General features: G+C 40.3%; 1 protein-coding gene across 1 annotated transcript in view; it reads right to left on the bottom strand.

The window, feature by feature from the left end:
- Positions 1-19,046, bottom strand: part of LOC141468409 (glypican-5-like) — a 382,005-nt gene that overhangs the window by 277,113 nt on the left and 85,846 nt on the right. Inside the window, exon 3 of the mRNA XM_074153483.1 lies at positions 15,416-16,110. Coding sequence (XP_074009584.1) covers positions 15,416-16,110 — 695 coding nt within the window. The remainder of the gene's footprint in view (positions 1-15,415; positions 16,111-19,046) is intronic.

The following is a 19,046-nucleotide window of genomic DNA, read 5'->3' as shown; positions in this document are numbered from 1 at the left end:
TATTTCTACTTGGGTTCTGCATCTTTAGCATTGAGTCTGTTCTAAACCAAATTACAATTGTACTGTAGTATTAAGCAGTTGATAAAACATGCAGTTCCCAAAAATCCAGAGAAGGACCACGGAGCTGATAAGCTACTGACTCCTCTTAATTCCATCAAGGATGAAGCCTCAGAACTGAGGGCATATCCTGGGCAAGCTTAGATGATAGAAGCGTAGATTATATACACTTCATGATTAAAGGTTGTAGAAAAATGCCTCACATACCTTGCAAAAAACTGCAAAGTGCTTTTTTGAAAAACACTCTGAACCAATTAAAGGGAAAAGAGACAGGGCAGGGCCGAGCCAAGCGGGGCAAGAGAAACTGAACAACATCCCTAAAGAACTGCTGCCGCCGTGGGTGTGAAAGGGTGTGTGCTGCCATTCACACACTCCGGTCCTTCCCTAGCTATCAGCAGCGGGTAAATGCACACCTAAGAAGGTCAGGCTAACTGCTCAGGAGACTTCGCAGAGAGATTAGTCCATCCAAGTCTCCTCTAGCATAGGCAAAACATGGCTAAAAACAGCTTGAAATGATAGAATTATCCAAATAGGGCAGTCTAGGGGGAAGGTAGACAATGCTGATGTTGATAAATCCCCAGCACTGCCCCAAACTAACAAAAACTAACAGGAATATAATCACTGAAAAGAAAGACTTTTCCAGAGGAGTCTGTCCAGTGATTGGCTATCTGATGTGACACCCTTCCCCACAGGGCATTATGGGAATGTCTTCAGCCTTACTGGAAAAACCATAGCCCTGCAACCACACAGCACTAAGGGAAACCACTGACTGAAGTGCTACCACAGCAAAGGAAAAACAGCGTATTGCTTTGCTTTGGTAAATTTGCACGGCCGTGTACAGCACCATGTAGACTTACAGGATTTCATCCAGATGCAGCACAGCTGTGTTTATGTGACACTATTCAAATTGCTAAGCCTGGTTGGGAAGACCTGTAAACATGGCCGTGCTGCTTCTGGACCTGACTCACAGCACCCCCCATTGTATTAAATCTAATTTTCTCAGAATAACCCATGGGAAAGCAGCTTGTATTCCTTAGCAGCTTGTAAGACTAGCCAGCCCATGCCGTCTGTTGATACTTGCCTACAGTCAGTAAGAAATCATCATCATTTATTCTGTCTTAAAATACATTCTAGTTCTTTGATTCTTCAAATAATGGGGTTTTTTCCTCCCTATAATTGTTTTTCTCATTCTTTCCATATCTTTTGTTTCAATTTCTTACATACCTTTGTCATTGCTTTGCCTTCCCTTGATTTCATATTCTTCTAAATCTCTTCCTATTTGGTTAGCTCTTTCCTCCCCTCTTCCTTTTCTACCTTCTTTCTGTGAAAATTAAACTCTCTCTGAGCCACCACTTGTCCCATTCTGTGATAAGTTTGTTTTATAGAAACACGCAATTAGACCCAAGAGATGTTTTCCCCTTACCAGCAGGCCTTTTATTTTACTTTCCTTTGAAGATTTCTTTACAGTTATTACTTTAATTGGGAATAACGTAATATTTTTCACCATTACCTCAAATCACTATTTCAGTTCTGTGTACCCTTTTTCCCCCCTTCTGTCAATGCCCATCAGTTCAGAAATATAAATGATGAATTCCTGTCACAAACCAGAGCTTTGCTCAGCCACAACTGACTATTTTTGAAAGTTTACCTTGTTTAACCGCTTACCTGAACCTTCCATTCCCTAAAGACGTTGGGTCTTCGACTCGAAGCGACGTCTCCTCCCCTGTTGCTGGCGCTGGGGTCTCTGTGAGGAGAGCCGGGGCTGCCCCGCACCGGACACAGCCGGTTCCAGCCGGTTCTGGCTGGTTCCAACCGCCCCGGGGCGGGGCCCAGCCCGGCCCCTCAGAGGAGCGGGCAGGGCCCCTGTGGGGGGCAGAAGGGTCAGGAATGAAGGACTGAAGTTGGGCCACGGGTGAGCAGCTTTTAGTTTCTGTCCTTTTTTCACCATGCAACTCCATTTTGATGGGCACTGACTTAGTTTTCCCCAAGTGGAGTCTGTTTTGCCCTTGACAGCAATTTTTACCACAAAAAAAAAAAAAAAGACATTGAGGTGCTGGAGCGGGTCCAGAGAAGGGCAGTGAAGCTGGTGAGGGGTCTGGAGAACAAGTCTCATGAGGAGAGGCTGAGGGAGCTGGGGTTGTTCAGCCTGGAGAAAAGGAGGCTGAGGGGAGACCTTCTCGCTCTCTACAACTCCCTGAAAGGAGGGTGTAGGGAGGTGCGGGTCGGTCTCTTCTCCCAAGTCACAGGCGACAGGACAAGAGGAAATGGCCTCAAGTTGCGCCAGGGGAGGTTCAGATTGGGTATTAGGAAAAATTTTCACATTGAAAGGGTTATTAAGCATTGGAATGGGCTGCCCAGTGAAGTGGTTGAGGCACCATCCCTGGAGGTATGTAAAAGACAGGTTGACATAGTGCTCAGTGACATGGTTTAGAGATGGTTTTTATCAGGGTTAGGTTGATGGTTGGACTAGATGATCTTAAAGGTTCCTTCCAACCTAGACAATTCTATGATTCTATTCTATGATTCTACGATCTTTATTTTGACCCACAAGTTTTTCCACCTTATTTCCCCCCTGTCCTGTTGAGAAGCAGAACAGAGAGTCCCTTGGGTGGCAGCCGACAGCCAGCCAAGATCAACCCACCACAAGTATCCTTCTTTGACTTGCTTCACCATCACTTGTTTGGAAGCTTTTGGTTTTGATTCTGCCTTTAGCAGTCAAGTTCCAATTTTCATACAGAAAAATCAGTAAATAAAAATCCATCAAACTTTTCACATTCCTGGTCTAGTGTGATATAAAAGAAAGGGTTCAGACAGATGTATAAAATGATTATTTCCTTTTGCCTCCACAGAATGAGAAAAAAAGGGAATTAAGCATGTAATTAAAATGATATAGCATGTGTATTTAAAATAAAATGAGAATCAAGGGTAAACTCCAGATATTGAAGTAACAGCATTGATTCAAATCAAACCACCTTATTAAGTGACGTTTTTATCAAAAAGTATTAACTAAATTAGAAAGAAAACAGAAGACAGAAAACATAGATGTCTCCCTGAAAAGAACCAATGGACCTTCCAAACAAACATGTGCACATCTTTGAATACTTCTACTGCAGCCTCACATAAGCAAACACTTATCCTTCAATAAGGGCACAAGGATGGATGGAAATATCCCAAATTCCTCTTCATTATCCAGACTTCTGCTCCTCAAATCATCTTCCTGTACATTCCATTTTCCTATTGCCTCCTGCCAGTCCAAGACACAAGCAAGGGCCCCGTGCTCATCTTTCAAATTGCAGTCCTGACTCCACTCTGGCTCTATGGAACAAAGCAGAGACTTGAATACTTGAAAAATACATTTTAAGAATTATTATAAGTTCTGCTCTTTCCCCTATCCTCCACTCCTTATCAGTATTTCCAGTAGTAAATGCCCTCTAGGGAACTCGGCAGCAACCAGCCTCACCTCTGGGAAAGTGAGGATTCGCATGTTGTCATGGCTTACCAGCACATGAACTATAAGTCTGCAATAAGAGCAACAAAAAATTTCATTAGAGAGGATTAAAACTATTTGGTCTCCCAGAAAATGACTACAGGGACGGTGTACAAGGGAGCAGGTTTGCAAAGAAACAGAGGTTCAAGCCACCAATACCTGCTTCAGGTCAGGAGAACAGAGGCTCTTACCATTGTAAAAAGATAAGCTTTGGAAGTTGTCCCAGCGCCTGCTAGTAGCTCAGATGAAATACACAACTGTCAAAATGCTAAGGCCCCGTCCTGACTTGGAAAATCAGATATTTTATGGTATCTCCAGTTAGTGATGTAGATAAGCCAACACCTGAGGTAGCTAAGCCATAGCTTGAAGTCATGGACAATAAAATTTGTGTACCTTTCTATGCAAATACCAAATTTTGCTCTGGGCAGTATCCCCTTAAGAGGAAAGGCAATACTCAGAGGAAGATGCTTACTTGCCCTACTTGGTCCCACTGCTGCAGGAAGCATTTGGCTGCTGCAGATGAGGGATGCAGCTTTAGAAGTAAAATACCAACGAGTTAACAGACTAGCACCCAAGTGCCTTGTTGATAAAAATAGAACTGAAAGTTATTTATAGGAAAATCACTTCTAGAAAAACAATCCCTTAAGTTACTTTATAGTTGTTTTTATACTCAAAGGTACCATTGTTAAATATACATTTTGGGTTTTGTTTTGTTTTTTCAAAATCTAAACTATGCAAAATCAGTGCAAAGGTTTCACAACTACTCTTATAACATGAAATCAATCTGGGAACATTTACTGTTTAAATTGGCAAATCCTCTACTGGCAACCAAACAGTTAAAGAAAAAAAAAGGGGGGGGAAAAGCCTTAAAAGACTCAAGAGAATTAGCTGTTGCTAAAACAATTTTATGGTCCTTTCCACTTCACTGGAGGTAGTTTGTATGGCTGACTGGAATCTATTCAATGCTGTCAAACATCTAACACTCCCATAGCTAGACGCCTTACAATGAATAACAAGCAGTCTAGCTGCCAATATGCTGGAGCTGCATTTTTTACCGGGGACTGGACCCTAACCCAGCAACACTCTAACTTCATTGTTTGATGCCTTGTTAATTTATAAGACCAAAAATTACCCACAACAAACACAAGTGCCACAATTCCAAAGCACCGCAGCTACAAAATTCATCATATTTAATAAACCGCAATACAGAAAGTCAGGTTCATAAAAAACCTGCACATCTATTTTCTCTTTTATAGTTTAAATTGAAAATAACACTTAATTTCAGTAGATGAGTTACACAATCTAGGGAGGCTTACAATAGGTGCACTGAATAGAATAAAAAAGAAAGGAGTAGAAACAATGAATAAAGTGTTTCAAAACTCTTGCTGAAACGCTAAGTACATCATCTGTCATCCTGAGTATCATCATTTCCATAAATATTATCCCAACCATTGATTGTCTTGCTCAATATTATGCTTGAAGCAAAATCCTGGACTCTTACCACATTTACGTCCTTCATCTTTCAACTGTAATAATGGTGAAGCGCTGACACCAGAGCCCTGTTCCAAGCAACGCAGAGAGTGCTCAGTGACAATGCTGTCTCTGTGACATTATGACTGTGCCATCTTGGCAGCTTTATGATTATGGCTTTGGTGGAACTTCTATTCTGCAGCTCATATCCTGCCATCAGAGCCACGTAAAGTCAAACAGGACACAGACATTATGACTTAGGGTATGTTCTTGCATTTGCAACTTTGGGGTAAAACCAAGCTTCATTCTGACCGTGTATTTAATTTTTTTTTTTACACAGGTTATGATGCTGGGTTTTGTTTGTCATTATTATTTTAATAACATTACACTTGGCTGTAGGGTGCACAGGAACTAATTCTCTAGGAACCAAAAGGTGATGAAAAATTTAAAAGCCTCATTTTGGCAAACAAAATGAAGAAAAGCAGCTCCAACTGAGAAAAAAAAAAAAGTTATATCATGCAGATACATACCTCTCTGAGAAAAACTAAAGTCAAATCAATAGTAGAACTAATAAGCTCATTCTAACTAAATAAAAATAGATGCTACATGAACTAGCCTTTTAGAACTAGAGTTGATTATCCACACTCGAAGAGAGAGGCAGCTTCATTTGAAGGACTGAAGAGGTGGGCTGTGGATGTTAATGTGTGCCCCTGTGCTGGCGTAGGCTCCTGTTAGTATTCGCAGCACTTAGCATCATGGAGGGGCAGGCTTAACGCTCCTGCAGTGGCCAAGGACACTTGCTTCATCAGCCAGGCACTTTTAAGTATGGATTTAGAATTAGTATCAGCGTTTTATCATTGTTTTTGTTAAAGAAGAAAACAAAAGTGAAGTCATAAAATGTACTTTGCAGGAACCTATTGTCTTGTAAAATTATTTTCCCTAAATAAATATGGTAGCCATAATGCAAAGTGAATAATGAATAATGATTTTTTTACTACACTGCTTAGGCCTCTTGCTCTGAAAGTTGGTTACTATTTCTTAGCTTCACATTTAACCTGCTGTTCTTACTCTCTACATTTGGATAACGTACTGACCGTACACCATACACTAGTATATACCTGCTCAACTTAGAAGAAACACCGGAATCATGCAGAATTTCATCTGTTCTGAAACAACTTGCATGCAAAATCTCCTGAAAACACTCACCTATATACCAGCTTAACAGCATTTCTGGGACCACAAACACACACAAACACCTGACACGTTTTCCACAAACACCTTGGCAATAAGACTAGGCCAAACAAGTGTATCTTGATTGTAAACAAATAAAACCCAACAAACAAATGGTGCCATGATCCCTCTCAAAACCAGAAGCCTTTGTCAGAAGGCAGCAGCCCCAAATCGCTATCATTCCCAAAACTTTAATCACAGTGCTTAACCACAAATGGTTAATTGCAAGCAGAGCTGGTCTCGGATCAAAAGCTGTTAAAAAGCTCAATCCATCAACTCCATTGATATGAATGTTGAACATAAAACTTTCAGGTTACATGTTTACACTAAATACAAGATTTAGGGAATGGGAAATAGAACTTGAATACTGCTCCGCCAGGCAGAAAACAGCTTTTTATCTTACTACAGATTAATGACTTGTTAATAGTGTGGTTAAGCACTATCAGCAAGTCAGCAGTCAGTTGGGAGGTAAGATGTGACTTGCGATGAAATGCCTTCGGGTATGAAGAGACACGTACAACCAAATGAGTGATGACTTCTGCAAAAGCAAACTTAAGGCTATGCAATTTATGTAAAACCAAATCCTTAGCTATATGTTTAGTCAAATAACATGACAGCTGGATAATACCCAGTAAATATCTCTCAGAACCAACTCTATTGTAATTACATGATTTTTTTTTTTATTCCTACACGGATTTATAATAACTTAGACTTTTGTAAATATGTGTATTTCATTTTAGCCTACTTGATATTCACATTATTCTCTGCATAAATACCAAATTTCAAGCAGTTCCATCACTACAGATGAGATGATCCTCAACAACAGGAAATCAGGCTACTCTTTGGTATCAAACATCTGCATGGAAGAGAACTATCATTAGCCAACACGGGCCAGAAAGCTCCTTGCATCCCCTTAAAGGGCTGTTCATAATTCTCTAGAGGACTTCTGTAACAGATGGGAATGCGGCAAATGCATTAAACAATTTAGATTATTATTTCCAGAAATCCTTCTACAGTACTCAAGAAGTGTCAAAATGCTTTTCAATCAAGCAAATAGCACGTGGCAAGACTTACAAAGCTGGCTACAAGAATTAGATGATTATATTCCATGAAATTCAGTTGATTCCAGATACATAGATCCAGTGCTCATTTTTTTAAAATTAATTCATGACTGACCGTAAGATGAGAGCAGCATCTTAGTGAGTATAAAGCCCAAGAGAAATTAAAAAAATACTTAATGTAGACATATCTTTATGTATTATACCACTGTGAAAACGACTCTTTCACCTTTCGCGCAGAACTGGGTCACTACATTAAAAGGTGTGCCTTCAGCACAATTCACAGGGCTCCTCCTGTCCCTGGGTTCACAAACGATTTGAACCTGATGTACATGCACATGACTGTGGTTCATGAGAACAAAATATACAAGGTCATGCCTTCACCGTAAGTGATTGTGTCATTCAAGATCACATCTGCAAGAAACAATGACTAAATCAGACAGCTTCAACAGGGCAACTAGTCTGGCTCCTGAAGATCATTTACAGATACCTCATTGTAGCCAGGCATTTCCTTCATTTTCTGTTTTCAGAGAAGGTAAGTGCTTAGAAAAAGCAAAACATCATTTTAAATAACATTTCTATTGCAAATACTGCACAAACATAGCTTTCCCTGTATGATTTTACAGTTATTTTCAGCAATATAACCACAAGGAATTGTATATACTGCTTTAACCTCTGCTAAGTATGGTTCTTATACTTATTGACAGCTGGTGTTGATCATTTGAACTGGAAAACTTGGAGGAAGGAAGCACCTGAGTTCAGCTCTGAGTGTTCTCCAAAGTCTCCAGGAGTGTTTTATGATACTGTTCAATGTCTTTAATCAAGTAGTTCATTACTGGCTGGCAGAAACTCTTTGTTGCTGTGAACTCACTCAGCACAAAGTTATTTTGTTCATAGTACTGCCATTTCCTTTTCAAATTTGTAAGGTTACTGTGCATCAATCTCCTGCTGCTGTAAGTTTGGCAGTCTTTTCTTTAACCTTTTATTTTCCTAAGGGTGAACGTTTTAAGGGGTCTCAGGTCTTTTATTTCTCAGGATTGTTTTTTCTTCTCCATTCCTAATGATTTCAGACCAGCTAAATTATTTTCTGTAAGCCTTCCATACGTTGCTGAATTTTTACCAGAAGATTTACGGCAAGATTTTTTATTTTCTTTCCAAGTGCCCCCCTGCAAGTTCTGGCTCAAGCCCACCACAGCAATGCAGGCATTTCGGGATATACCAAATACGTTCTTTCAGAGGCAGACGTCCCTTTCCATTCTTAAAGGGAACCCAGCAAATATCTACATAGTTTGCTTGTTCAGTACCAAAGGTATTACTATCTGCTTCTTCGCAGTCATTACTTTTTTCAGCTAAATGCAACGTTAAACAAACCTTTGCAGCTTCCAGTTGGCTAAGGATATGTGCAGAGCTGCATCATCTGTGCCTGTAAAGGACACTGAAAGTCTACCCTCAGTTGTCTCTAAAAATGAGGTGCTGTTGGAGTACCATACAAAGAACTAAACAAAAAAACAAAAAACCCCTCATTTCTAGTTCTACCTCTATCAATGACTCTTTGTTCAATATAACTGAACAAGTCACACAAGCCCTCTCCATTTGTTACTCAAGATGTGACACCAGACTACAGCTATTTCATAAGAATATTGCAGGAACCAAATACTAACCATTCTTTCAGTGCTTCTATAAGCATAGCCTTTTCTATCTTAGACTCCGTGTTGCCTCCCAGCTCTCTCCAACTCCACTAGCATTCCCACTCTCACCCACCTACAGATCAACTACCTCGGATAACTATAGGTCTTCCCTGAATTCACCTGCAAAGCAACCACATTCTTTAGTGCTAAATACCACATAGTGGTCAGCAAGAACAATTTCAAAATCAAAACATTAATGGTGATGCAATACAAGCAATGAGAGGAACACATTTAACAATGGCTTCAGGGAAGCAAGTTGAGAAGACACTGGAGAGTGATGGGCATGCATTTTAAAACTGCCTGCTACCTGCTTTGCAACAGGAATTAAATTTTTAAAACCACCAATGGGAGGAGATTGATGGAACAGCCACCAAGAACTACCTGAAGTATTCTCTGTTGAATTTTTTTTAATTGCTTTAAGTTTTAATTTGCTGTTAATTCTATGTAATTTGCCTCCCTGGCTCCCAATTACATCCCTAATTGCAAATGACCACAGCAGAAGTTGCTGGGCAAGCATGGAAAGCCTAACTCCTCTGGCTCGTCTTCATCACCAAGGACAATAGTCCCCGCTACAGGTTTTCACCTTCTTGTGCCTTCCTTGTATTTCTTCTGAGCAACACAATATTTTTAAGAAACACCACTCAAATGATCTATCAGAAAGGGGCATCAGATCATCCCTTTCATTACAACCTTAAGCCAATCCCCTTTAAAGTGAAACTGGTATTTAGTGGATCTCTTCTCAATATCACTCATCCTTCTCCTTCATGTCCTCACAACTTGTGGAAAGGCTGCTATTGATTTCTCTGGGATTTTGATCAGATTTTTTTTCTCTCACAGTCACTAATTCTGTTCTTCCTGACACTCCTGAAATTCCTAGCATCGTGCATCTTAAACATCCTCCACTTCCTACGTTTCTCCTGCCTCTATCTGCTTCTCCTCCCAAATTTTATTCTTCTAAATTTTTTTTTATATCACTTTTATCATATTAATTGGTAACCTCATCTCCAAGAAGTTAATTGGCTCAAGGCACAGACCTTTCTGCTTTCTCCTAATGCCTGATCTCTGATCATATCTAGGTTTTACAATTCTCCTTTACCGAGTCTTTTATTAGTTTTTGCTTTTATTACTCCAAGAAACACAATATGTTGGACTTCTGTCTTGTGTAACAGTTGGCTATTCTAAACATATTAGGTCTGTGGCTTTTTACATTCTCTTCATTTTAATACATTTCCAGCCATTATAACATTAGTAAGACGATAAGTACTTTATGCTTATGAACTTCATGCAGCAAGAACAACACAGGTATATGTGTCTTCCCATATTCCAATTCTTTCTGCTAACACACATCACTTTGCATTTTCCACTATGTGGGCGGGCAAGTAGGTTTCACAAGAAGCCACATGCAGGGTAGAAGTTGTAGCAATACCTGGGGAAAAGCGTTTAAAAGAACAACAGATAATTATGCATACAAATTCTATTGAGCTGAAGTGGAATTCAGACCATAAAACATTTCTTCTTTAAAAATCTTGCCTCTGCCTTGCCCCTGACAAACGGAGCGCTAACACACACAGCAACATTAGCAATGCAGAATTTTTTCTATTCTAAAGAGGTATTTCCATGTTGCCTCCTTGCCCTTTGAATTAAGGCAGAGAGAAAAGTGCCAAATGCCAGGGCCGGCAGGCTCACAGCTTGCTGCTGAAGCGTGACCCAGCAACTGCGAGTGACACACACAGTCCCTGCCAGCCACCCGTGCAGCACTGCCCACCTTTGCGGAACAGGTAACAAATCACCATTTCCAGTAGCCCAGAAGGGACCCAGCTCACAGAGCTTACCAACGTGGGCAAATGCATCTTACGCACTCAGATAATCTAGTAAAAGAAACAATCATCCTTCTGCTATTAGACCTCAAAACCCTCCTCAGACAGAGGGAAGCTGTATGTCTATCCCACAGACAGAGGAGAGACAAATCTGTGTGTAACCATGAATTGCCAGAGCTAACGGGAATCTGTACCTGAGCAGGGCATTGACTCGAGCTCCTGCCTGTTCAGCAGGAAACCCATCCCACAGATCAGGAAAAAGCAGTGCTACTCTGCAAGCAAGATGACCAAGCTCCACTGAAGGTAAAAACTGCAGCACTAGGATACGTTCTGTATCAGTGGAGGTGCAGATTTAAAGTTAGGAGGGCCATCAGATTCTAACCATTTCTGATCCAACAGAAATCTTCCTTACCTCATATCACGGAATTGTCAGAGTCAGAAGGGACCTCTAGAGATCATCTAGTCCAACTCCCCTGCTGAAGCAGGATTGCCCAGAGCACATCACTCAGGACTGCATCCAGGCAGGTCTTGAAGATCTCCAGAGAAGGGGACTCCACAACCTCCCTGGGCAGCCTGTTCCAGGGCTCTGTCACCCTCACCATAAAGAAGGTTTTCCTCAGATTCAAATGGAGCTTCCTGTGTTCCAGCTTGTGCCCATTGCCCCTCATCCTGTCACTGGGAACCACTGAAAAGAGTCCAGCTCCCTCCTCCTTCAACCCACCCTTTAGGTACTTGTAAGCATTAATAAGGTCTCCCCTCAGTCTTCTCTTCTCCAGGCTAAAGAGTCCCAGCTCTCTCAGCCTTTGCTCACAATGGAGATGCTCCAATCCCTTAATCATCTTTGTTGCCCTAAATATGTTATTTTGTTTCCAATACCTGTCCCCATTCATCACCCTCGGTCCACTGGAGGTGGGCTGCAAGCAAGCCCTCACTCATCCTACACAAGCAACTGGAACACAGCCTCAGTGGGACTGGACTCCAAGGACAGTGGTCGATGGACTTCCTGGAGCGCCAGAGGCCAGCATGGACTTCAAAGCTGCCTCTCCTCCTCCTTGCATTTCAGTTGAGTGTATTTTACTTTCACTTTGAATTAAAAAGGAAAAAATCCAAAAAAATTAAAAAATCAGGAATGATGCACAGAGTTTGGAATACAGCAATACACTAGAATGAATACAGGAAAAATTAGACCATCTTTAAAACACAAAGACACAAAGAGAAAAAAAAAAAAAACACAACAAAACAAACCAGAGAAAACGTCTCAAAAATGATAAGGAATGGTGAACAAACTTGGTCTCTGCAGCTGGCACCAAGCAGCAGTCAGGGCTCCTTCCAATAGGAAAGACAATTAGATTCCAGCAGACAAACCAGAAAGTAATGATTATGATTGCTGATGCTGCAGAGCGTGGCTGGCCCGCATTAGGTTAAGTAAGCTGGATGGAAGCCAGCATTATTGAACAAATGGCACGGCACATTCTGGAGGAATCTGAGGAGAGATTACTAATATCTTAAAGGTGACCTTTCACACATGCCATCCCAGCAAATCGGGCAATTCTCTTGGCTATAATGGACGAGATCAGCAGAGGCCAGTCTCTTGAAGTTATACGCTTATCATACAAATAGGATTTTTTTTTTTAAGATATTTGTAATAATTGACTGCACCTCACTTGAGCAAAGCATCCTAAGTGCTTTATTGGTTTATTTCACCCTTTCCCCTTGTTTTAAAGGAAACCTAATCTAACTTTCCATTATTCATTATCATCCAGGCAGGCAGCAAGCTAAAAAAGAACTCTAATTTTTAGCCATATTGTCTATTAAAAAAACGTAAAACATTTCCTAAAAGGGCAGATGCATTAATTAAGGCCGCCTCGGGATAAATGAAAATTACTAGGAGTGCTCTGCTTTCCTGAATGAGTTTTCCATAGATTATTTATAATTGAATGAAACCAATTACAGCATTTGTAACAGAAACTGTACACAAGTTAAACATTTCCACTTTTGCAGAAGCTCAAGAGCAAATCGCATGAACAGTAAAAGGTCTCTGCATTTTTATGAAGGGAAAAGAGAAGGCATCTTCTTTTCTGAAAAAAATTCCCCCTACGTAAAACACACAGTAAATACCCTGGGTACAATTCCCCTTCCCCAAAAAGGACGCTAGTGTAATTGAGAATCAGGCCCCGGATTCCGAGAAGCCATCTCACAGCCGGAAATCCTGAAGCTGTAGATTGAACTCCTTTCCGTTTCTTCAGAGAAGGAAATACAGCTTAATTAGGCTCAATTTTCTAAATAATGGTTATCCTCTGTAACTAATCAGTAAAGTTTTAATCAGTATCAGACTAAATACTTGCTCAAATAGCTGAACATGAAACATGCTCCGTCTTCAAAATATAATCTTACCTTGCTGACAACTGAAAAAGCTGCAAGTCTGAGGATAACACACTGGTGTATAGCTTTTATTTTCAAACAGAAAATGTCCTTTGCTCTTTGACAGAGCGTTCCCTAAAACAACACACAACCTTCTGTGCAGAGAGATTTCACTAGTGAGAGAAAACAAAGACACTTTTGGGGAAAAAAAGAATTGACGCAGTTTCAAACACAACAGCGCTTCCTGAATTCAGAAGGAAAAGTTTTAAAGTTACTGCTAGGGAACTGAAAAAGACCTTAATGAAATTATTTGAATAACCATTAAAGAAAATCCTCAGCCTGAAAGACACTTCAGAGAGAATTCTACTTCCACAACAGCTAAAAGCAACACACTGATTGACTTAATCTGTAATTATCTGATACTCACCTGGATTTTGAATTTTACCTCATCAGAAGGCTAAGCAAGTGCATATTAATGACAAGGCTGACAAATGTAATGCAGAATTATGTTTTAGCATTTTGTCACATGCTGCACGTATTGCAGGAAATATCTGTCAGACAATTTTTGCTGCTAGTAGCCAGAAAGCTTAGCTTTATTCCTAATTACTTCTGTGTAATCAGTAGCGAAGCCATGCAATAACTTAAGAGGTATCTATCTGTAGTGAGATAAAGCTAATATACATAATAATAGCGTACTTTGATTTTCATTTCCCTTCTAGACTCGCATAAAAATAAGATCTGAGGGAAGATCTGAGCAGATGCAAGAAGATAGTTCGTTTTCGTTTCTAGGTGTAACACTGCTTTATGGGATACGTGATGATGCTACAACTCGACATTAGGACGAGGAAGACCTGCTGTTCCGCAGTGCTCGGAGGCTCCAATGCCAACTGGGCACCATCCAAGAACGTGGACAAATTTTATCTTAATTTTTCACGTTTATCATTGGGTGTCAGATAAACTACCAGACACAGGTGTCATTGATGAAAAGAAAGGAGAACCTGAGGCAACATAGGCTGAAATAACTACAAACATCAAGTGAAAATTTTATCAGATTAGTAGAAGTGGTTGGAGTTTTTTATTATAATCTACAGATTATACTGACTGTAAGTCTCCGGCTCTGTCAGGTGTTCTAAATTGAAGAGAACTGTAATATTAGGTGTCTTGGAATGTTACAAACATACAGGCATTTTTCCCCTAGTAAAATACTTCCTTAGTTCAGAATACCCTCTGCCATAGCTTCTTTCTGTAGACTCTTTGAAGTGTTTTTTCTCTTACATAATACGATGACCAGAGTTCAGCACAGGAATTAAATTTTTAGATCTGTGCATTTCATTCTCATTTGTTCTCTGCAAGGATTACTTTCCTTTCAAGACAGGCAGATCTATCTGCATTTTTTAGATTAGTCTTTGCCCTGCTTAAGGCCACACTGCTACATTTTCTTCCACTGACAGTCATCTTGAACTTCATAGAGATGTAGCCAGCTGCACCATTAGTCATTTAAAAAATTTCTGGTCTAATCTTCAACACCTTGAGAGAACACCTGACATTCATATGCTGCTATTATTTATGACAGTTCTACAATCCCCGTTCTTTCCTCCTTAACCTACCACTTACAAAAGTGAATCCCCTTAAAGTATATTTTTATCTTTTACTTATGTAAATGCTGTCAAGTAAGTTTGATTTTTTTATGGTCTTCTTTCAACTTTTGTACGATGCATGTACTCATTATAGACCCGTACTACCTTCCTGATGTCTCAGTCAACACAAAACTAAAAGGACTGTAAAATTATGAAAGTTACTGTCTTTGCCTTTATTTAGGAACCTTATCTTCTAAACCTTTATACTGATTCCTGTGAAACGTCCCCACACGCTACAAATACTCACATGCCAGGGGAACGCTGCTCCTAGAGTTACAGAATCAGATATTTTAGAGTATGAAAATACATTGTTGATATCAAGTATAATATATCCCAATTTTTTTTGTTTAGAAAATTCTGCAGACAAGCCGGAGTTATCTGCGTTACAGGGCTGCTTCTCAAGGAACAAACTTCCGTCGTTCCTTTCATTTCAAAGCAGACTCTATTGAACCCCATCATAATTATCTGTAATGTTTTCCACGGACTATTAAACAAAGTTCTAGTTGAAGCTTAAAAACTGGTGCAAAGACAACACCGACTTGTTTAAATGTTTATTCATCAAATAATGAAAGTGATAAATGGGAGTAGAGAATAATTAGAGAGCACTTACCGTAGCGGAGAGCTGCGGCCCATTCAACTGTGCGTGCAGGATGGCTTCATTGATGGAATTCCGGATTCCCGTCAGTGCCGTTTCCAGATCATGTGAGGCAGCCATTTCGTTAGTCAGATATTCCAGCGTGGAGATGTACTCTCTCCATTGTGCATCCAGTTCTGACACACTGGCCAAACAGCCCCTCATTACGTTCAGACAATATCCGACACAGGGCCTGATTAGCGTCAGGCCCTGGCAGTGAGGGCAGTACTGCATCTTCACTAGAGCTTTGCTACATTCCTTCGTGAGAGCGGCGTGTTCAGTAGTATTTATCACTTCGATGCCCAGACTGAGGGCCTGGCTGAGCATCCTGCTCGCCCAAAGAGATTTCGACAGCTCTGTAACCATGTTTTTAGAATAGCGTCCAAACGGATTTATGTCTTGCCTCGTGAGCCGCAGACACTCTGTATAGTCCTCTGATAAATCTGTAATTCCTGGGTTTATTAGTCGACTGTACACCAGAGGAAAGAGACTGTCAAAGAACCGTAATACTGCGCTTTCCACTGTAGTCTCTGCGCCCAGAATGTAGAGAGAGATGTCTGTAAAGAGTTCTTTAACAGGCTCTGCTGCTTCTTTTGCCATAGGTCTGTAAGCTGTCTCAAACAGGGAACTTGTGCGGTTTTCAGCAAAGCGAATCAATGACTCAAAGGCCTCTAAAAGAGGGGCAGGGGAGAGAAAGAACTAGAGGTTAATAACAAGCACCTGACTTCTTAGTCACAGGACTAATATTGTCCTGACCAGGAATATCAATAGTTACAGGAAATCTGCGATATGAATACACTAAAAGTTAATAACGCTTTCATCAGTAATACGATTAAAAAGACACACAAACATTACATGTGCATAATAAAGGCAACACATAATACACAAATATTTTCATTAAAAAAAAAAAAAGATGGCTGTATTCTCGGTAGCTGGACCCTGACCCAAACTCTAGAGGTTAACAAAGGACTCACACAGACTGCAGTGAGCACAGGCAGGGTCTAAGATGACTTTTGTAACCAACACTGCATTTGGGCAGTTCAACCAGGTATGTTTCCAATACATCCCTCTACGTATAAGTGACATCAGGTTCCAGTACACAGGGAGACTGCAACATTTTCAATGTTCCTACAGAACTCCAGAGAAGAATACTTGAATAGGCAAAATTGTTTACGTGATGCAAGTCTGGAACTGTTAGAGGAGTAACTGTTAACAGGAGGGGTCTGTAATACCATCACACTATCACTGCCGCACTGGACTGGATAAATAACGATAAAATATCCACATTTAATAAAAGGGTGAAAATTCATATTCAGACTTCTTGAAAAGCTATAATATGCAGTGAAGTCTTTAAGTCAGAGAAGAACATTTCATAAGCACACAGAAATGCTGAGCCTCATTCGTGAGTTGTACTTTTCAACAAAAGTTTAAAATGTTTTAATAATTTAATAGTTTATGAGAGCAGTACCCTGATAACATAACAGCTTAAAGCTTTTCCTCCCAGGTGATCTAGTGCTATGAAATCCTCCATCAAGAACGGGAAAAAGCATAAGGCATTCATGTCCTCCTACAATCGGTCTCGGTTGCTAAAACACATACTTGCACGGATTTGGAGAGCTGACGTGCAGAGTAAATTACGCTGGAAGGATGGACTAGACAAAGATGACTCACAACCAGCAGCCTCAGATATGCTGCTGGAGAGCAGCTCAATGGAAGCTTGAGAGATAACTGAATGCAAACAGAAGTTGAAGGTTTTGTTTTACAGAGCTGTGAGTGGGTGGCTGAGAGGCACTTCTGGCAAAGTATGAGTCAAGGATGAAGGAAAGATTCTGTGTGAATACATTCCCTCCCTGTTAACATCAGCTAGGTCTGGACACCAGCCAGGGCTTGGACAGAACTTGACATCAAGTCCGCTATGAACCAAACCCAAATCAAGGTAGCAAAACAGTATCTCCTTTAACTACACCATTTTTGAGAGTCCTAAGAAAAAAATAATAAAATTTAAGGAGTGTCATGATTAACACATTTCAAATTGCGGAAGGGAAATACTATACACCTAAAACACTGATTGGGGTGCTAAGATTAGAGTAAGGAAGGGATCAGTTCCCAAGATTATTTTTAATGGCACAGAAGACAGTAACCCACACCATTCCCACTGCTTTCTTTGGAAGCTCTGCAACAAAAAGCCTCTGAGATAAATCATTCTTGCACTCCTCTGGATGGCAAGTAGTTCCAGTCAGGGCAGGAGACCTATCACTTTATACCTCCTGAGGACTGGCCAGAGAATGGTTTTTGGTCTAATCTGAACATCACCATTTGATTCACTGCAATGTAACGCAAACCGAAGTCGCTCAAAGATCAGCTCAGCAAAGGAGCAGATACAATCCTGTAGATCGGGATCAGTACACGCTGGCAAAGTCTTGTAGAAAAGCCTGCTCAGTCCCTTCCTCTGTTACATCTCCCCGGGAAACTGACTTGCTTGTTATGATAAGCACTACAATCCCTTAACCACGAAGGGTGATTTAACCAGACAGGTAATACAACGTATCTCTTTGTACATTAAATCATCAGTATTTTAGACACACACACACTCTGTATCCTTCTGCTAGAGAACCACCTCAGTGTGCCCACTGGTGTTACAACAACTAGTACTCTGAAAGTGCTTATAAAATCCTAAAAATTAAGAATTCAGATACACTTCAGTTGAAAAAGAAGAAAGTTCATTCTCAGACAGAGAAACACCTTGCCAAGTTTCAGGATGAAGCAGACTTTTACAGCTTAAAAAAAAATCTGAAAATTGGATTTGGGATGGAAATATTGTCAGAACCTAAACTGTAGTGCAGTTAGCTGTGTGCTACTGCACTATGAAAAGTTTTTTTTGTTTGCCACATCAACCCCCTGTGTTTATTTCTAGGGGAAACCTAAACACCATTTTTATCACACTAAAAAAGCAATGGAAATATTCAAAACATGTATAAAACTATTATAAATTTCCTCCTTAAGTACACTCTCTTTCTCCCTCCCAGACATTCAGCTCACCGTGACATTATAGAGCAGGGACTGTCTCCTACAACGCCAATAGTCTTACGCTGTGGCTTTACCTTCCACACCCGTAAAGGCTCAACTGAGCCATCACCCTCACCTGAAGACTAAATGAAATGCATTTTTAAATGTTCCTTATTGTCCTGAGAAATAACTGCCCCAGTGAAAGATGAGAGCAAAACCATCAATAACAACGTACATCCCTGAAAATGGATTTCAGCAGCTTCCTGGGATACTAGGTAGTAGACTAGAAACCATGTAGCATTTTATTTTCAAACCCCTCAACTGTGAAAATTCTGCATCATTCTAAGACAAGTATGAAATCAAAACATTTAACAGTGCCATTTATTCCTCATTGTATAAGAGAAAAATTGTGATGGTATATAGCTTCATTTCTCCTGCATTCCTCCTAACACAAGTAGTATGGTATAAAAAAAGTATTTCTGCTGATTGTAGATGTGCTGCAAACACCCAAAAGGTATCATTCACTTCCTTATCACCACTGGTCAGACACAAAAAATGACTCATGCTTGCAGGCACTCTAGCAATGACATTTAAGAAGGAA

The sequence above is a fragment of the Numenius arquata genome, chromosome 9 (assembly GCF_964106895.1).
Source record: "Numenius arquata chromosome 9, bNumArq3.hap1.1, whole genome shotgun sequence".
Taxonomy (NCBI): domain Eukaryota; kingdom Metazoa; phylum Chordata; class Aves; order Charadriiformes; family Scolopacidae; genus Numenius; species Numenius arquata.
Note: the sequence above shows the minus strand (reverse complement) of the source record. Positions and strands in the feature narration are given on the sequence as shown.